We start from the raw sequence: 21806 nt of genomic DNA, 5'->3' as shown, positions 1-21806 counted from the left end.
TGAATTTGTCATTCGAAAGAGTATGATCTGTCTGTTTATTTGTCACATGTTTTGTTTTTTGATGTTTAGTTAAATTGATTTTTAAAAACAACAATTAACAAAAATAAATCATAATGGAACCGATAATTGTTGATGCACGTGAAGAAGGTACGATCGAAATCGATAGTGATATTTTACGTCTTCGACCACTTGGTGCCGGACAAGAAGTTGGTCGAAGTTGTATATATATGGAATTTAAAGGCAAAAAAATTCTACTTGATTGTGGTATTCATCCTGGTCTTAATGGTATGGATGCTTTGCCATTTGTCGATCTCATCGATCCCGAAGAGATTGATCTTTTGCTGATATCACATTTTCATTTGGATCATTGTGGAGCTTTACCGTGGTTTCTACAGAAAACGACATTCAAAGGACGATGTTTCATGACGCATGCAACAAAAGCTATTTATCGTTGGTTATTGGCTGATTGTATAAAAGTTTCCAACATATCGGCTGAACAGATGCTTTATACTGAACAAGATCTTGAACAATCAATGGATAAAATTGAAACAATAAATTTTCATGAAGAAAAAGAGATTGCCGGTGTACGATTTTGGTGTTATAATGCTGGCCATGTTTTAGGTGCTGCAATGTTTATGATTGAAATAGCTGGTGTAAAAATTCTTTATACGGGTGATTTTTCACGTCAAGAAGATCGTCATCTTATGTCAGCTGAAATTCCTGCCATCAAACCTGATATTCTTATTATCGAATCAACATACGGAACGCATATTCATGAAAAAAGAGAAGAAAGAGAAGCTAGATTTACTGGCATTGTTTATGATACTGTTACACGAGGTGGCAAATGCCTGATACCCGTATTTGCATTAGGTCGTGCACAAGAATTATTGCTCATATTGGATGAATATTGGGCACAACATCCTGAACTACATGAATACCCTATTTATTATGCATCATCGTTGGCTAAGAAATGTATGTCTGTTTATCAAACATACATTAATGCCATGAACAATCGAATCAAACGACAAATTGCCATCAATAATCCATTCGTATTTAAACATATTTCGAATCTAAAATCAAAAGCACATTTGGATATGGATGAAATTGGTCCGTGTGTTGTAATGGCAACACCTGGTATGATGCAATCAGGATTATCACGTGAACTGTTTGAAAGTTGGTGCAGTGACCGAAGAAATTGTTGTATCATTGCCGGTTATTGTGTGGAAGGTACATTGGCCAAACAGATTTTATCCGAACCGGAAGAAATTGTTGCAATGAGTGGACAAAAATTGCAAAGAAAATGTCAAATTGAATACATTTCTTTTTCTGCTCATACTGATTATAAGCAAACAAGTGAATTTATTCGAGCACTTCGACCACCGCACATAATGTTGGTTCATGGTGAAGCAAATGAAATGAATCGACTAAAATCGGCTTTAATTCGTGAATACGAAGATCAGGAAAATCCACCCGAATTTCATAATCCACAAAATACAGTTACATTGGAATTACATTTCCGTGGTGAAAAAATTGCTAAAGTAATGGGAAATTTAGCGGTAACAAAACCTACAGCCGGTCTACGTCTTTCAGGAATATTAGTAAAACGTAATTTTAGCTATCATTTATTAGCACCATCTGATCTAAACAAATATACGGATATGGTAATGAGTACTATTTCACAATGTTTAACTGTTCCATTTGAAGGTGATTATGATCAAATGCTTGATGCATTTCAAGGATATCATCTGGAACGAATATCTGATTGTTCAGTTAAAGTTTTCGATCAAATACAAGCAACGATTAATGTACAAAAAAAATTCGTTGTACTTGATTGGATTTCATCACCGGAATCAGATATGTATGCCGATACATTAATAGCATCATTATTGAAAGCAACGATAAAAAATGAAGAAATATCATCATTGACTAGTGACAAAAAGATGGATGTCGACACGGTATCAGATGATCAACGTGTAAAGAAATTTTATCCATCCACCAAAACAATTTCATCACAAGCTAAAGAGTTACTATTCACTAATCTTTTAATCGATTCATTAAGAGAAATGTTTTCATTACAAGAAGAAGATTTTGTTGTTAGTACGGTGAAACATGATTCAAAAACAATGATGACAGACGATGTTCCTAAAGTTGAAAAACTTTTAGCATTCAAAATTGATAACGATGCTCATGTTGAGATTAATATTACCTCTAGGCAAATTATACGATGTGATCTTGATCATGTAAGAAATATGTTGAATAGATTCCTATCGAATAGCTTGGAAATTGGAGCAAATTATTAAGTAATAAAAAAATTTTATTGAAATTTTTTTCCATAACCATCTTTTTTTTTGTTTATATACATTTCATTTCATTTGATGACAGAGTGTCATATCAGAATGTTTAATAAATTTTCATTTTCATTCACTTGTGTATCATATAAAATTATTTTTATTCATTTTTTTTTATTACAAAATATAATAATAATTAAAATATTCATTATTTAAATGAACTTCGACTATTTGGTCGTAATCCTCGTAATGAAGTTCCCGAACTATTTGATGATGCGGAAGTAGGAACAGGATGATGACCAGAAACTGTTGTCATTTTGAATGGCATCATCATTGATGTTGGAGAATCCATCACCGATGGTGATTGTATTGAAGGTGATTGCGGTGTTCTTGATTGATATTGTTGTTGACTAAATGAGATTTCCGATGACATTGTTGAGGATGCTGGTGAAGTAGGCTCATTTGTCATCGAATGAGGTGTTGATGGAATTGATGCAAATGATTGATTCGGTTGCATTGTACATTGAATAAAGTCTTCCAATGTTATAAAACCAGAATCCATCAATTTTGTTAGATCATATGTTGCATAAAGTTTTTCACTATGTAACAGATCATAACGTGGAGCGTAGATACGATTAGCAAATTCTTCAAAAATCGTAGGATCTTTATATTTGGTGACCAAGTTTTTAATAGTATCATAACGAGTTTCAAAATATGGTTTATATTCATCCATATTTAAACGTTTTCCACGTGATGCATTAATGGCAGTCGCTCTTACTAGACCGGTCAATTCATCACGATGTACGACAGCACCATGAAAAAGAGGTCCAAAAAATGGAACTTCTGCTTTACGCATTATCTGAATTCGAAATAAATTTGGAAATGTGTTTGCAGGCAAAGGATAAATAACAATCAAAACATCACCGAATTCAGTAGCTAATATACTTCGTCGATATTCTTTATAATGTTCTGACCAAACAATATGTATTTCATCGTTTCCTAAATGTCTCATTTTCATATTCATCAATTGTTTGTCAATCGATGGTTGTTGACTAGCATTTCCATTAAATTCATTATTGACTGGTTCAAGACGAGTAGAAACATGAAATATAACTTCATTGAATGAATCAGCATAATATGGTGCCGTTAATCCAGTACTTAGATTGGATTGTAAACCACCCATGAAACCAGCATGAGTAGCTAGGTTAACTTCCCAACCAAGTCGAGAGACAAATTCTTCAAAAGCTCGACTTCCAGATTTGTTAAGTAGTATACTTTCACGTGTCTCTTGGCCAGGACCCACATAAATGACGGCAATCTTATGTTGATCACGAAATTGTTGATTGTCTAAATGACGTAATTCACGAACAGTTGATTGACTTTTCGATAACAATTCAATTTGTTTACGTTTTTCCCATGAAAGGAATCCAAATTGTTCAATTGTTTGTCGACAATATTGAAAAGCTTTGACCGGATCCAAAAGATCAGTACAACTTGAATCGTTTGAAGAATCGGCATCATTATTACCGATCGATACGATGTCGGGTGATGATTGATCTTGATTGGCTCTATAATGACGATTATTAAATTCTGGATCTTCATTAAATTGAGATTCTTGGAAATGTTGATTAATTAACAATGCTAATGTATCAACTGCTTCAGGCATTTGATTTAATGAATGTAAAAAATCATCATTTGTTACCGAAACTTTTGGACGACATTCAGGAGTGGTTTCATATATTGAATTCACTAAAAGCTCAAGGCTATCTTTGGCCAGAGAATTCTTGTAACAATTCATTGCTTTTTCATCTTCTTCATCAGCCAAATCTGGACTTGTTGATTTAGCTGATTGATCGCTCGCTAATGAACTTAATGGACGACTAATAGAATTTCTATCAGGAACTAATGGTGATGCAAGCATTATTGAATCCCATGCAAATTTGCCCAAAACATTACGTATAATTATACGAATCGGTTTGGCGGGTAACAAATTGAATGTATCAGTTGAGGCGGATGATAAAAGTTTTGTCCATATGGAAGAATCAAATGCTTCGATAGGTAATTCAACAAATGACATCAAACAAGTATCATTAATAGTGAACACAAGTACATTTGGAGCGTTGAGAGATTCATAATCAACTTTGTCACATTGTGCGGATGAAACATACGGATTATCATCATTTTCATTAATCAATGCACTTAATGATGCTGTTCGTAATTTAGGCAATGGAAAATGACCCATAAAATTCATAAAATGTAATAAAATTAGATGAGCTGCTTTTTTCAATGTAGAAGCATTTTCAATTTGCTGATCAAACGATGATGTTAGACCATGATGACGATCGCTCATAGCAGCAGTTAACATATCTTCATTTTTAAATGAATTTGACGAATTCATAATAGTATAATCCATTGTTTCCATATCACCTACTTGTGGTGAATTTTTCAATGCTTCTGAAGTTGGAGAATTTAATGATTGATTTTTAACCAATGCAACGTGATCCAGATTCACTATGGAAACATATAAGGAAATGACCAAATCAAGTAAACATGGTTTAATTTGATTTTTTGATGATTCATCTGAATATTTTCGATTATCGTTTTCGTTTGATTGTAAAATTTTTCCCGGATAATCGTCGGATACGAATGTATTCAAAAGAAAATCTTTGCTAACCGACATACACCAATGTGAAAGACAAAACATGATACAAAGCAAAAGCTAAAAAAAAATTAAAAAATTTTGCATATTAGAAAAATGAATCACAAAAAATAAAACTACTTACATTTTTGAAATCTTTCAACAAAGTTTTCTGTTTGATAACATCGATATGAAGCTCGAATGTATAGCAAAGACCTTCGATTATACGTCTGGCTAGATCTGGATGTTTGTTCATCAGATAATGTGAATGATCAGCTATCAATCGTAACATGTCACAAGCAACTCGACAAATTAAACGATTATTAAACTAAATTATAGTGAAGAAAAAGAAACATGAGAAAATATTTTTTTAAAAATTCTAATCTAATTTTTTCATATAAATTTGATTGAAATTATTTTTTTTCTGGGCAGATAATTCTCAAATATAGACATTGAATTCGTATGGTTTATACCTTCGAATTATCAGCCGTTTGGCTATTGAAAGCAGCAGTAGCAGCCGTGTTGATCGTGGTGTTGGTGGCGTCGGCAACATTAATTGGCGTTATTGGTCGTGTTGGTGAAGCGGCCGATTTGGCTCGTTTAACCGATATCTTAGTTAGTGTTTTTTGTTTTGGTTTTGAATAGGTTATTTATCATTCAACGAGCAAACGAAAAAAATGAATCAAATCATCAAACAGCAAACAAATATGTATCATCATCATCATTCAAGATTGATACACGAAAAAAAAATTAAACAAAAAATAAAAATTAATTTCAAATCAAGCATGCACATTCAAAAAGAAATATAACAAAGAAATATTAAAAAAACAGGGATAATTATAAAGGAAGAAATTTTGTATCCGACACCACCATGACCATATATGTGATTGATTGAGAATCGAGAGAGAGATAATTCACAGGCAATTGAAAAACAAATTGATTTTGTTCAAAGCAAAAAAAAACATCATAATCAATAACTTACCCTTGTTCCAGCAACTAAAATGTTTATAATATCTTTGATACGATTAAATTCGGATCCTTTTATGAATTCTCGATATAAAAATATACCAAGACTACAAAATGATATGACACGTCCTAATCCTGTTTGTTCTCGTTTACTTGCACCAATTAATATTTCAATTACATGATCCTATAAAAGTTTTTTTTGTTGTTATTGAAATAGATTAGTTTTTTTTTTGATTAAGGAATTTGTCCTGTAAATAGCAAACCTTAAGATCAGTATATGGTTCAAGACTAAGTGTATCAGTGGACATTCGAAGACAAAGTACATTGCTAAATACATCAAAAAATCCAATCAATGATCCAAGTAATTGTAGTGATTCGATACGTGGATACTATTTTGAACAATATTTTTTTTTTTTTGTAAATTATAGCAAAACTAAAATGATTTTGTACAAATTAATTACCGTTTTAACTTCGGGTGAACCGATGACAACATTAGCTGCGCTAACAAAATGAAACAATAAACAGGAAGATCCCCAAAGTGCAGCGGAAAAAAATTTCGATCCACAATATTTGATAATGATATTGATTAAATCCTATAGATTAGAAAACAAAAATTTTGTACATTTTAGCAAATTGAATTAATTATAATTTGTGATTGATTATACCATTTCATAAGATAAAATAGCACGTTTCAATGCTAAATAGAAAAGAATCAAAAATTCTTTACTTAATTCCTGTTCCGAACGATACATGGCAATCATGCAAAGTAATTTATATGCTAAAAGTCGACCAGATTTATATTCTTGAGGTAATGTTGTTGCCCGAAATAACCATGAGGTATAATAATGTAATGATGGAACCAATAATTGGCCAGAATTTTCACCCGATTGATGAGAAGAAGCAGCATTTAGATATGTTATGTTGTCACGAATTTTAGTAAAATCTTCTGTAATTTTTGCAAGACATTCGAATGCCATTCGATGAAGATTAGGATCTGGGATATCATTAGGATCACCAAGTATTTCCAACATTCTTCGCCAAAGTATAGCGGCAGCTTCGGCATTCCATCCACGAGATTGTCCGCCCAATAATACTGGTCGGTTAGACAATGGATTCGTATCTATACAATGTTTATTCGAAACGGAACCACTTTCCGATGATCCAAAAGACATTTGTTGATCGGTAATTGATGAACTACAAGTAGAAGCCGCGGATGTTGAATCAAATGTTAATGGTGTTTCTTTCAAACTATTACATTCACCAACTGCACCCATATATGATGCACCTAAGCTCAATGTATCAGCTATCGAATCAGATCCATTTGTTTGACCTGAATGTTGATGATAATGATGATGATTAGGATGGACAATATTGTGACGATGTGCTGAATGCATAATAGTAATATCGTTTGTAGAATATGATCGAAATAAAGTTTTTCTTTTTAGATAATCTATCATATAGTATTCGTTCATTAAAATAGTATCATCAATATCTTCGGACATATCATTATAGCTATTATCATTATAATAATCCGGTTGATAATCAAAATTTTCACCAATACCAATAGTTAATTCTTCATCGATTTCATCATCAATCATTGGTAGATTATTATTACGTAATATTGATGATCTATGTCGATTTTTCTTTGAATTTTGTCGATTTCCTGATGCCGATGATGATTTATAGGAACGTCTTCCAAAAGGAATTTTAGATTGTGCTGGTGTACGAATTGGACATAATGATTGTTGTACAGTCATTACCAGACAACTATCCGATAGGCTACGTTTTATAAATCGATTTATTAGTTGATTTTTATGATATTCACGATGACGATTCACTGAAACTGAATATAAAAATGGTGTTGATATTTTTGGTTGACGTCCAATTCGTTGCTGTCGAGAACTATTAATATTATCACTTGTTGAATCATTGCTAAGCAAACGTTGAACTGGAACTTTAGATGAATCACATTTCATGGAATCCGGATAATTGGATGTTCGACTATTTTGATCATGATGCTGTTGTTGTTGTTGTTGTTGATAATGGTGGGTGTTATTTTGATTTGATGATGAATGTAATGGTTGATTTTGATTAATTTTTGTCGTTTCATTAGATTGTTGCTGCTGTTGCTGTTGTTGTGACTGCTGTGCTGAACTAACACTACGAATATGATGTAATCTAGGTTTATTTCGTAATTCACGTTTACGATCAGTAATTGTTTTATCCATTGGTAATTCATTAAGATTAATATGAAATACATAACGTGACATGACACGATTTAAAATAAACATTGTATTACTCCATTCACTGATCAATTCTTCCCATTTGGTTAATGATGAAACAAGTTGATGAAATTGTTCCCAAAGTTGATTTGATACCTGTATGTTAAGATTGGCTTTAATCCATGTGACAACTAATGTTTGAAAAAGTGCTGGTGCTAAACGACCACCAAGATTATCATCACGTTTTGCTGGCAATTCTGTACTGATAATACATTCGGTAACACGAATCAATACTTGAACAAGATTTTCCCAAACACTTCGTTCCATTTCGATTTTCATAACCATATATCGATATATATTGAATACCCGTTTCGAAACATCAACTTGTTTATCAAGTATTGAAGCCATTTCGGATGGAACTTCCAATAAGAATACATTCGATGATGACATAATAAATATATTCATCATATTCATATAACCAGCACATACATTATCATCATTACTTGATAAATGTGATGAAATTATCAAATTCGGATTTGAACTTAAGGGTGAATTTGCTAAATTACCAATATTATTTGTAGGTTCGGCTAAAAATAATGGCAATGGACTACCAATTTCTTTATAGATCCATTGTCGAAATACTTTGATCACATCACGCATTGTTGTAGTAAGATCTTCATGAAATGGCCATAAAAATGATTGATGAAAAAGATTTAGTATTAGATCAACATAGAATCTTCTTGAATTTAATAATAAACGAAATAATTCACTTTCATAATCAAATGTTGGACTGGTTGGTGTGTTTTGTTGATTGTTTAACAAAGTTTTCGATGATGATTGATTAAACAAAGATAATGATGATGATTGTGACAATAAACTATTTGATGAATGTAACAAATTTGATTGTGAATTTGAATATTTGGACAAATTATTAGAAAATGAATCTGTGAATGAATTTGTAGGAGTTAATGTTGCCGTTTGGCTATTGTTTGAATTGTTGGCACCTTCTTTACCCAGTAAATATTTGGCTATCCATTGAATAACGACAGCTTGAAAAAAAGGCACATGTTCATTTTGACTGGAATAATGGTCACGAAATCTTCTTAATTTAGGCAATTCATTCGGTGGATGGTAAATCGATATCAATAACCTTATGGTAAAATCATTCCATTCATTTTCATTAGGATTTTTTGCTGCCAATACTGGAAAAATATAAGGCAAATAAATTCGAGCAAACGATGAAAAAAGAAATTCAAATCCACGAAGATGGCGACGTTCACGATGATCAAGCCAATAAATTTTTGCACATTGTGATATTGAAAAATCTAATAAATGTTGAGTGAAGAATATTTTTGTATATTGTTTATATTCGTAATTAGGATAGCTGTTAATGTTGTTTGCATGTGTTCCAGATGATGATGATGAATTACTATGCAATGAACTTAATGATTGTTCAATATTTATGATAAAAGGTTCGATAGGAAATGGACGAATACCATAATATTTTATTTGATTCGGATCGATCAATGGTGATTCGGCAAGATATTGATTGTTTAAAATGGTATCATTCAAAACAATACCAGGAATTAGTGATGCATAAAGAAATTCAATCTGTGGATTTTGTCGAACATTTATTTCACCAAGAATTTGATAATAAATTAGAAATAAACGCATCGCTTCCAAACGAATAGGCAATAGATTGTTTGGTTGTAAACATTTTCGAAATATAAATATTAAACTGTTCATTTGCCATTTTTTTTCTAGTTTTTCCGGTAAAAGAATTAATATCTTTTCAAATATATAGAATAATAATCGATCATCTTCGGTGGTATTTTTTCGATGTCCATTAAATTTAACCGAATCCAATATGACAAATGTTTCATGAAAAACAGAATAGATAACAGAATAATTACTGGTGAATGTTTCTTTAACATCTTTAATTTCTTTTGCATCTAAATGAAATGATTATTGAAAAGTTTTATCAAAAATGTATACAATAATCATCATAAAATACTTACCACAAATAGATTTTAATGCACGTAATCGGCTAAAACAATCACGTTTATAATCAAATAATTTTGATAAGGATTTTTTCAAATCAAATTGTTGTTTATTCGTTTTGAATTTGATTCCCTGCATTATTTTTTCGTTAATTTGTTTTACAGAATTTTTAAAATTTTCAAGAATTCATTGCTATTCTGACAAGATTCATAGATTTCCATCAATATCATCAGTATTTTGTTCACATTCGAATTGATCAGAATCTAAACAATCCTTCCACATGAATAATAATGACGTGCAAAACTTTAAATCTGAATTGAAAAAAAATCTGATTGGAATCTGTGTGATAGAAAAAAAAGGCACAAAGGTGGGCGAAATGAAATTTTCACTTTCTTCTACCAAAAAAAACAAATCATATAAATAGCAGCATCAACAATAGAAGGGGAAAAAAATCCTGATGAAGAAGATATTATTTAAAACATAAACAACAAAACTGAAACAAAAAACTAAACAGAAAAAAAAATCGAAACACCGACTTTTTTTTCTTCCAATGATGATGATGTTAAATGTTATTTCCAAATATCAATGATTGATGATTGAAAAAAAATGGCATCTGTAAGCAAGATGATGATGATGATGAAAAACAAATGTTTTCAATAATCATTTGATCAATTAGAGAATGTCGATACAAATGTTTTCATTGATTTGATGATGATGGTTGATATGAATTTGAACAACTCTTTGCTTGTTCTTTTTTTGATCAAATCAAATCAATTTGTAGTTTTGTGATTTTTTTCTGTCTTTTCGTTTTGAAATTTGATACATGCGTTTGGTTTTATCAAAAAAATTATGATTCGATATTTGATATGATTACCAAATTGAATGATAAATTTTTTTAAATATCCAGTGACGTAGCAGGTAAATTGTTTTCAATTTGAATGTTTTTGAATTTGGATGAAATGCAAAACATGAAAAAAATTTTAAAACATTGATGACGATGACATAAATATATCTAACCAGAAATCACTATTAATGTCAAATGAAGCAAAAAAAAGAGAGAATGAAAATGAAATAACAAACAAGTTGTTATGGTGAAATGTTGATGAGATTTAGTCACATACCTTGTCGTATTTAATTCATTCATTCAGTTTGAAACAAAACAATCATCATGATGATGAGGATGATGAGATTGATTTGTTGATGAAATAAATGTCCGAAACAAAAAGTTTTGAAAATAAAGCTGCTTTTGGTCGTTGTTGTTGTTGAAGGAGAGAATCGAATCGAATCAAAAAATGAATTGAGGTATTGTTGTTGTTGTTGAATATCAAATAATTTTAGTGGCCATTTTGTCTGATTATAATTAAGATGATGACCCTAAAATCACCAGGTAATAACAAATGAATGAATGAAGAAGAATGATGTGAATAATTTTCATAATCATCATCATCATTCACATAATAACAATAATAATAATAATGAATGGTTTATGGATCAAAAAACCTTCTTTTTCTTCTTCTTCTTCACAACTGATTCGAGTCGAAAATAAGTGAGAGAATCTTGTTTTAGTTATTCAACCAGTGAAATCCAAATATTTGTCAGTGTTATTTTTTTTGCAGGTATGTTGCGTGTATTGCTGTTTAACTTGTTGGAAAACTGATAGTGGTTAATGGTTCTCTTTTTATGTTGATAATGATGATGATTGTTGTTGTTGGTTGTTTGGTTTTTTATTTCTTCTTCTCATTTCGTTGGCATAGGTAATAATCCAACCTTTGTGTACTGTTTATACAATCAACGAGAGATGCTTGAGTGGTAATTGTTGTTGTTAGTTTGTTTTTATTGTTGCAATTGGTGGCGGCGGTGGATGATAATGGTTATTTTTTTTTGTCGAAGATTGAATGGATAGAATAGAATAATGAAAATGTCCAAAAATATTTATATTGTGTTTACTCTTCCATCAATGGAAACCACTTTTTTTCAAAAAGATAAAATATCAATGGTTTGTTGTTGCACTCCGTAAATAATGGATAATGATGATGATGATGATGATGGAAAAATGGTATTTATTTATTTCTCTGTGTTGTTATCATCATCAATTATGATTAATAATCCATAAATCACGAATAAAATCCATTGATAAAATTTTACAGACAAAATTTGATATTTGTTTGTTGGTTATCTTGTGTTTGGATTGGAGGAAAAATTTCGAAAGAAAAAATTAAACAAACATTTTAGAGAAAAAAATATAAATGATAATTACCCATTACTACCAAGTAGTATTATCATTTTTTGGATAGCAGACAATAAATTTTTGATGAAGATTTACTTTGGAAATTGTTGTTGATATTTTATCATAATCAATCAATTAATCAAACAAAATACAATTTCTTTTGGAAAATGTTTAAAAATAGAATCAAAGATTTCAATGATACAATTCCGAACAATCAAAATCAATGGGGGTGTTCAGAAGTTTCGAATGTTTTTTTTTCTTACATAAGAATCACACACACACAGCAGAATTCTTGATGAAATCAAATTCATTCATCGATTAATGTAAACAAATATTTGATTTTCACATTGAATTTTTAAATGAAAATAAACCGAATAAAAAGAAAAACCAGATACCGAAGATTCACGGCAACAAGATTTATTATTTTTTTTGAGTCAGTTTATGAAAATTCTGTGAAAACAAAAACAGAAGAAAAAAAAATTCACCAATTCTGAAAAAGATTCGATTCCTCACCAAAAGATGGCAGTCCTATCGCATAAAGATTTTTTTTTTTGCAGGATTCGAATTCTTTCGCTGTTCATTCGATTTTTTTTTTGTTCGAATTTTCAATTTTCAATTTTGTTATTTTTTCATTGAAAAAAGTTTTTTTAAATTTGCTGATAAAATCCATCTATGTCAATCAAATGATTAGTGATTTGTAAATATATCATCTATTTTCTTCAATGTTTCGGCTAAAATCATCTTCTTTTTTTTTTGTTGTTGGTGAAGAGAAGCGGAAGAAACAAAGCAAAAAAAAAACTCGTTTTAAATGATGTTTGACATATGAAAGTTTTTTTTTTGGTTTTTTAATATTTGATAAAATCTTGATCATCATCATCATTTGAATAGAATGTGGAATCTTTTTGAAGAAAAAAAAACATACGCAGTGAAAATGTCAACATTTTTTTTCACGCTTTTCCAACCACCAAAAACCGATATTATCGTAACAAAGAAGTTCGACAACGACTACGACGACGACGACGAAATCAAATTATTAATGACCAGATTTATTTGAAGAAAAAAGAATAACATAACGAGAACAAACAACGAAAAAAGCAAAATGAAAACAAAAATTGATGAGAAAAAAATAATGATTTTTATCTTCAAAAAAAATATCATTGAATTCATTTTCATCACTTTTGCAACAAAAAAATAATAATTGAAACGAATTGCCTCGTGTCAACCATTTGATTCAATATTATTTTTTTTTCTGTGGTGGTTCGATCATCATCATCATTATGATGATGATGATATCGATATATAAATGGTAATGGTGGTGCAAACAAACAACAAAAAAATCTCGATAAACATGGTGATAATGTTTATCGATTACACGAATATATTGTATCATCATTAGCATCATCATCATCGTTGCTTGATGACAATATTGTTCATTTCCGATTGGTAATGTTCGAATGATTTTCAACTTGCACAACACACACGAGATGAATGATAATATGGTTGGGTTTTTTTCATTATTTTTTTTCATCAATAAGTAAGTTTCATAATGTTCATAAAATCATTATGTTCATGAATTGAATGTTTCTATTTCCATTTCCATTCTATGTAGATTTAATTGATTTTCATTTCTGGTCAAACCAACAAGCCATTTTTTTTTCTGGATATCTGATCTGTAATCGAAATTGAATTTTCCGGAAAAAACCGTTCCAAATTATATCCGTTGAGCCTTGATCAATTTTGTCGAAATTTTTCAATTCAAAATGAAAAAATTATCTGCCTGTCAATTGTCACATCAATTTTATTATTCTTTTCGGTTGTTGATCACCAGAAAAGATTCCAACATTTTGAATAGAAAATTAATCAGATTATCTTTACCAAGAACACAACTAAACACCACTGAATAATTTAACCAGAAGAAAGCCATATGATCATTGTGTAAACTGAAAAAAAATTGTCAAACGATCGATATGTGTTAATGTTTGTTTGACCAGTTGGTTTGTCCAGTGGTTGTTCAGTTCATCGATGGTTGTCATCATCATCATCAAGCGTTATTTCGGGAAAAGAAAAAAAAACTTCAAAGGATTGGTTTTTAGTGTTTGAATTCAATGACCGACCCGGTATTCGATGTCAAAACCATTGACACTATGTAAACATCATTTTATAATGGATGTGAATAATAACCCGTTATTTGGCCCCGAATCTATTTACCAATTGGATTTTTTTTCTGGCAAATTTACTTTTGTTTGTTTATCCCGTTTTTTCGTTGTTGGCAACATATGAAAAAAAAGAAATAAAACAAAGTAAAAGAAGAAAGAAAAAAATATCTTTGAATCCAATGAACAACAATTTGAATGTGACACCTGCACACAAATGATTTTCAATTCAATTCAATTCTTTTCTTCAAAAACTTTATCGCCCACACACCTTGTTCATTTTTTTTTCTTTGTGGACGAGAAAAAAATAACAACAACAACAACAATATCCATTTCAAAGTGTCATCGTCATTTCTTCTTGTTGGATATTCAACTCTCTCTCTCTCTCTTCGCAACAATGAAAAAATCATAATAATAATAACAAGTGACAAATTTCAATCAAAAATTTCCCAATTTTTTTAGGTGAATTTTTGACAATCACAATAACAACAACAACAAAAAAAAATATGAAAAACTCTTTCATTTCAAAAACAAAATTTCTTTTTTTCCTGGTAATTCTCTCACCGATTAACCAACCACCAAACATACTTGACAATCATTTTTATGATTGGACACTTATCATCAACATGATCATCACTTGAAATGATTCAATGTGTGAACAAGATTTTCTTTTCTCTTCTGTTTGTGATCAGGAAGTCAATTTCGGTTTTTTTATTCATTCATATTTGACATTGACGAGTTTTGTGGTTTTCATATTTGAAGAGTTGTTGTTAAGCCTTTGTAGATGATTATTAGTATCTTTATTCAACAAAATAACAACAACAACAACAACAACAAATTGTCAAATCAAACTTTTGTAGGTCATATAATTCGATACAATCATTTTGAAATGAATGATTTCCATGGATTTTCCAACTGCATCCTGTTTTAAAAAATTTATTATTTTTCGACGACAAATCTTCGGTTTTCGGTGTTTTTTAAACAAAAAATCTTTTCCAAAAAAAATTTGAATGTATCATTCGAACATCACCCCCTTTTATTTCAAGCAAACACTCTCCCCCCATCGATACACGATTGGCCACTCATAAATCTGAACAAGTTCCTCTCTCTTTATTTCAATCTTCATTCGAAAACATTTTCGATGATCCAAAAGTGTTTTTTTTCTCAACTGTGCATATGTGAAATATGCATATGTTTCCCACATACAAAAATCGAGTGTTGTTCATCATCATGTTTTATAATAAAAATCGTAGGATTATCTCGCCCATTTCTTCTTAACACACACTCACTATATTCGGTGTTTTTTCTTTCTTTTATTATGATGATGATTTTTGCCTATAACTTTTGTTTTCTCTGTTTTCCATGGGATTGAAAATAACATGAAAAAATAGGCTTAACAATCATTCATCATTGATATGTTGATGATGATTTTTGTGTGTGTTTCGCTAATTCTATTAACAACAACAACGAAATTCACCCGATGAAAATCTATTCATAATTCATTCATTCAGGTTATATACCGCGGCAAAAAAAAAATTATAATAAATATCGTTAAACAACAACATCAGAAAGAAAGAAGAAAAAATCCAATTGTTTCATATGCAAATGAGATGAATGAATGAATGAAAAAAGTGACGACAAATTTGAATATTTTTTTTGAAAAAAAGGTAACTTTTTTTTCACAAATTTTCAGTTTTGATTTTCTTTTGGAACACACATAGGTTACTTTTGTTGTTGTTATTGTTGTTGTTACTACTGTTGTTTATCATTTTATTATCATCATCAATCCAGGGGTGTTAAGCTTCTGCTGCTACTGTTGATCGTTTACCATGTTTTGCTGATCATCAACAATTGAATTGGATGGATGGATGATCGTAAATTTTTTTCTTTTTATATTCATTGTCAATTCATTGCTAAGCCAATTTCTTTTCATTTTTTTTCTCTCCAACCTTTAATGGTCCTTTATATTGTGTATGGGGCAATTGATCCAATTGTTCCAAAAGCAAAAGTTTTTCAGTTGAATTGGATTGCTTTTTCGACATTTTTTTTTTTTGGCAACTCTACACTTTTGTTCAATTGTATTGTGTGACACAGGGAGGGAGAGAGGGGAGAGAGAGAGAGAAATTTTAGATACACACACTATCTTTACCTACCTAAACTATCCATCCATTCATCCATATTAACCATCATCATCATCATCAATGACAATCAATAATAATAATAATAACAAAAACGAACTACCACGAACTGTTAAATGGTGTGTAATTGATCTCATTAACACACTAGCACTGATACAGGAGCGTTTTTTTCGCTTTTGTCACCTTTATTCTTTTCTTCTGTATTTCATAATATAAAAGGTCAGAAGGTGAGAAGTGGTGTTTGATTGTTTGGTTGAATTTTTTTTTTTATTTTCATTTTATTTTGTAGGCGTGAATAATAAGTGTTACTCTCTAGTTCTCTTTTATTTGGTCCATTTGTTTTTTTGATGTGTCTATGTGTGTGTGTGTTAAGGGGAAAAAAAGAAGAAATCATTTTTGATCGTTTAACTTTGTGTAACGATATTACAATTGTTTATTGTTTATTGTTTTTTCCCAGTGTAACCGAAACCGTTTATATTTTCTCCCTGTATTTCCAGTATTGCCTTTTTGATGGTGTAAATTGATGAATAACTAACTAATATCAACACGAAAACACACGATAAAAAAAAACCGAATCGATCGAATTGTGATCGATTCATTGAACAAAAGGCGTGACAATTACACTATATCGTATGAACTCTACTGTACAACACCATATCGTATAAACTCTCTATGTTTCAAACACCTTTTTCATTCATTCAATCATTCAATTCAATAATGGTAATTCCAGAAGTCAGTTTTGTTATTTAGTTTAGTTTGGTTTGGTTGTTTGCATTGATATTCAATATATTTATTTTTGAATTGATCGAAAATTTTTTCATCTTCTGCTTGTTTGTTTGTTTGTTGAACATATGGTCAACTTTAACGATAACGATAATGGGATGTATTGTTGTTGAAATATTGACCAGTTCTAGAAAAATTTTGGACAAAAATCGGTAATGTTGTTGTTTGATTCATAAAGATATTCCTATTTTTTTTCTTGAAAGTGATGATTGATTGAATGAAATTGATATTCAATCAAATTTTGTCCACAAAAAATAAAAATCCTCGACAAAATTGATGAAAAAACCTATCATTTTTTTGTTGAATGATTTTTCGCTTTTCCAGTGTATCTAATATACACACATTTGACAGTGGATTTTGTTTGGAAAACTTTGCAAGTTGGCCACTGTAGTTATTAAAAGTTATTTGTCCTTTATACCTGGTTACGGTAAAACGAAGCGTAAAATTTCTTCATTTCTTACCTTTTCTTACCTTCTTACCTTACCTATATGATGTTTAATTGTCGGTGTGTTTGTGTTTGTGTGTGTGAAAAAGATGTGTGGTTTACCAATTCAAACATTCATTCATTCATTCACACAGTCACACTGTATATGATAATTTGACCTATTGTCGATTGTTGAAGTTAATATTATTTTTTTTCTATCCGAATTCAGTCTGTAAAAAAAGTTTTATTATCATCATCATTGTCAACAGCAGAGAATTAGTGACACTTGATTGAATTTTTGTTACAAACCAGAAAAAAATGTCATTTTAGTTTCATCTAAAATTTGATGACATAAAATTTTGAGACTTTGAAACATTTGACCTAACCTTAGATGTCATATTTTCGTGTTTTTTCAAAGATTTTATCGCTGATGATTTCAATCTTTTGGGTTTTTTTTCATCGACTGACTAACTGAAATTGCCAGAACAAAGAAAATTTCAATTCATTTTTTGACTTTCAAAATGAAAAAACGAACAAAATAGTCCCGGGAATGGAAACTGACTAAGGATATCCGTATCGTTTACTACGAATTATTAGAGACCGGCAAAGCATCTTTTAGATTGAATTGGTTGATGGGTGAAAATGGTTAAATCAAACATAAACACCAAAACATTAAACACGTGCATCACTCTCGTATTTTTTTACTACAACAAAAAAAACAAAACCGAAAAAAAATATGAGAATTTAATTTACAAAACTAGAAAAAAAACTCTTCAACAACAACAATGTTGATGTGAAAATTGATAAGATTTTTTCATTCATTTAAAAATTGAGAAATTTGAATTGTAATCAAAATCAAAATCAAAAAACATCTTCATTATGATCCACCACATAGTGTAATCAAAAACACGTGTCTGGTTTTCGATTACATCGATTATGTCAGTGTTCAGCGTTTTTGTGTTTTGAATTTATTCAATGACCACTTTAAAAGAATAAAAAACTTTTCATTTTTGATAATAGATTTTCTAAATTCTGTTGATGTTTTGTACATTGATTAGAGCTCACTTGAAACATCCTGAATAACCACAACAGCAGCAGCAGCAGAAAACAAATCGATCAAAGATTGACTTTGCAACGAAAAAAACGCGTGTTGCACGCATTCAATCATCGCACGATTCTTTTTCCCTCGTCATCTAATTCCGCATAAATCAATCAACCAAACCAACCAACCAGAAATGGAAAACATTTTGTTAATTTCTGGAAAGCAAAAAAAATTGATATTTAAAGAGAAAATCATCATAAACATCATTCACATTTTCCTGGTGATGATCCATTCAATTCAATGAAAACAAAACAAAACAAAACAGAATCAACGGAAATAAGATTCTTTATTCTTTGGATTCTTTTATTATTATTCACATAAACAAACAAACAAACAAACGAACAAAATTCTAGTTTATCAATGTTATTAATTTTCTTTTTTTCTTGTTTTTGGTTCTGAAAAACCTTCATATCAATCGTGTAATTGAGAATTTTCGGTTCTTCTTTATCATTGCGAAATGTTCAATATGAAGTGACTGACTGACTGACTGACTGACTATGGTTTTCAATTCTGAATGTCATTCAATATGCATCACTTTTGCTTTCTCTCTCTCTCTCTCTCTCTTGGTTAACTAATGAAAAAATAAAATAACAGAATTCAGTTAACTGTAATGTTTTCTATCTCATTTAATCGCTGATTTATGACAATTGGATCATGACTCTATTGATTTTTCTTTTCTTTCTTTTTTTTCTGTTTTCATTTCTGGCCTGATATTTCCTGAACAATATACAATTAAATCGGGACTAAATTGGCTTTATCCACACATCGCACAATGGCCAATCAAATATATAGGATTTCATGCGAACATCATCAAACATTCACCACCATCACCACCCAATGGTGACCACATGCTGTCAAAAAAAAAACTAAATGATTCAATTTGTGAAACCTTTTTCTTTTTTAAATAGCTTTAAACAAGCCAAACTAAACTAAACTAAGCGAATGACGACAATAACAACAAACAAAAAGAAAGAAGAAAATTTAGATGTCAATTGCAGTCGAAAATATTTACAGAATCGAGAATAGAATCGGGAATTCTTCTTCTTCTTCTTTTCATATTGTTCATTTCTATTTCTGTTTCATTTTGATTCTTCTCGTTGTTTTTGTTTTTTCTTCACTAACAAATCACTAAATTTAAGCTAATTGTCTTTTATGCTTTCTGTTGTTTTTTTTGTCGTAATTTTTTCTTTTTTTATCTTCACACCCATTGAGAAAATTTCATTTTCATTTTGATAAATGTAAATCAATGAATGAATGAATGAATGAATGAATCCCGGGATACCAGACCAAAATGTGTGAAGGAAAAAAAACGATCAAAACCAGAAAAAATGGCTGTTTGGTTTTTGGTTTTTCTGTCTTATTCAATTCTTATTCACACCTCTCTCTCTCTCTCTCTCTCTCTCTCTCTCTCTCGACCATATCATTTTCGCACCACACATTAATGGATTCGTTTTTTTCATTGTTTCAGAGAAATTTCTTGCTTTCTGAAAACTTTTCTTCTTCTTTTCATAGTTATCTTCTAAATGAACTAAGTAACTAGGCTAAGTAACTATTAGTGGAAAAAATTAGCTCGATACATTTTTTTTGTTGTTGTTGTTGTTTTGTTCCACCCAAATATCCGTTTTTTTGTTGTTGATGATAATATTAATTCATTTTTTTTGTTTGATTGATCATTTTTCTACCAGAAAACCAGAAAAAAAATCCAAATCTCAACCAGGAGAAAGAGAAAAAATTATCATTGGCTATTTGACTCATCACCACCACCACCAACTGGCCATGATTTTCTCGTTTCTCTCGTTCCACAAAGATCAAGATTCATAATATTTACTGAAAATTTGGCGTTGGCGTTGTTCAAATTGTATATACTTTTTTTCTACCACTCACTCACAAGCTCTCTACATACTTTTTTCACATGATTTAATTAAGTTGTCAAATGAATGAATGAATTGAGAATAGCGAAAATCAACCAAAAATCAACATTACAGAAGGGCTGGCCCTTTCTATTCTCTCAATCCAATTCCAAGAACCATACATACATAGAATCTTTTTTTTTTTGGAAAGCATATTTAAGTAGATTACACAGGATTTATTGATATTGGTGGACAAACAACAAACACAACAAAAACTAAATCCATATTTGTCTTTTGGATCAATGATTTTTCTTTCCTATCTTTCTCTCTTTCTCTCTCTATTTGTGAATCATAATGAAACAAAAATGATGGTAATATTCGTCCAAAATTTATGTGATGATTCTCTCTCTTTTTTCCACTTGGTTCCAAAAACTAAAACCCCCCAACTAAAAAAATCAATCACACACACACAATTGACCGATAGTTTCTTCTGCTTTTGAATGAAGGCGAATAAAAAATGAAACAAAAAAAAAAAACTAACGTCTCACAGAATGTTTGGTTGTTTGGATCAAAAATCAATTCAAATATGAAAAAAAAGCCAGGCATTTTATCTATTACAATATCGATTTTCAATTTCTCTCTCTCTCTCTCCCTCTCTCTCTCTCTCTCTCTCTCTCTCTCTCTCTCTCTCTCTTTTGGCCAACAATGATCAATCTTTTTCAAAGTTTTTCGTTTGGATCATATTAAAATCCTGTTTCTTTCTTTTTTTCATTCTTTTCCATTTTGTATAGAACCATAGTATTTCCGGAATTTTCTAGCATAGAAATATAGATCAATGTCGTTGTCACTGATATTGATTAATTAATTTTATCAACAACAACAACAACAACAACACTGAACGATGAGTTTGATTTATTGAATTTTTGTTTTTCACCAACTCTCAATCGACTAAACGATGATGATGATTCATTCATTCATTTTTTAGATTCCTATATCCGGTTCTATTTTTAAAAA

At 30.4% G+C, this 21806-nt stretch overlaps 2 protein-coding genes across 3 annotated transcripts; one reads left to right on the top strand and one right to left on the bottom strand.

The window, feature by feature from the left end:
* On the top strand, positions 1 to 2424 carry Cpsf73 (cleavage and polyadenylation specificity factor 73). The gene has a single exon (XM_027346442.2). It carries the CDS (start codon positions 114 to 116, stop codon positions 2298 to 2300), a length of 2187 nt encoding a protein of 728 aa, XP_027202243.1. The 5' UTR covers positions 1 to 113; the 3' UTR covers positions 2301 to 2424.
* A 1-nt stretch (position 2425) lies between these two features.
* LOC113796216 (ral GTPase-activating protein subunit alpha-1) lies at positions 2426 to 10614 on the bottom strand. 2 transcript variants are annotated; one of them, XM_027346440.2, is made up of 8 exons: positions 10133 to 10612; positions 6558 to 10066; positions 6354 to 6485; positions 6156 to 6281; positions 5909 to 6076; positions 5400 to 5537; positions 5072 to 5254; positions 2426 to 5007 (listed from the first exon to the last, which is right to left on the bottom strand). In XM_027346440.2, exons 1-8 carry the CDS (start codon positions 10251 to 10253, stop codon positions 2497 to 2499), a joined length of 6888 nt encoding a protein of 2295 aa, XP_027202241.1. In that variant the 5' UTR covers positions 10254 to 10612; the 3' UTR covers positions 2426 to 2496. The 2 variants fall into 2 exon arrangements, with proteins under 2 accessions (XP_027202241.1, XP_027202242.1); XM_027346441.2 differs by lacking the exon at positions 5400 to 5537 and having other exon boundaries at positions 10133 to 10614.
* Between the last annotated feature and the right edge of the window lie 11192 nt (positions 10615 to 21806).

Source organism: Dermatophagoides pteronyssinus, unplaced genomic scaffold, assembly GCF_027571235.1.
Source record: "Dermatophagoides pteronyssinus isolate colony J.1.1.1.1 unplaced genomic scaffold, Derpt_VIB-CSIC_2022.12 sq0006, whole genome shotgun sequence".
NCBI lineage: Eukaryota > Metazoa > Arthropoda > Arachnida > Sarcoptiformes > Pyroglyphidae > Dermatophagoides > Dermatophagoides pteronyssinus.
Note: the sequence above shows the minus strand (reverse complement) of the source record. Positions and strands in the feature narration are given on the sequence as shown.

Excerpts from the sequence above, each read along its gene's own strand:
- Cpsf73 (XM_027346442.2), top strand. The coding sequence starts at position 114 with ATGGAACCGATAATTGTTGATGCACGTGAAGAAGGTACGATCGAAATC.
- LOC113796216 (XM_027346440.2), bottom strand. The coding sequence starts at position 10,253 with ATGCAGGGAATCAAATTCAAAACGAATAAACAACAATTTGATTTGAAA. Across the intron at positions 6,282-6,353 it reads GTTCACCCGAAGTTAAAACG|TATCCACGTATCGAATCACT; the intron begins GTAATTAATTTG and ends TGTTCAAAATAG. Across the intron at positions 5,008-5,071 it reads TGTTGAAAGATTTCAAAAAT|CTTTTGCTTTGTATCATGTT; the intron begins GTAAGTAGTTTT and ends ATTTTTTTTTAG.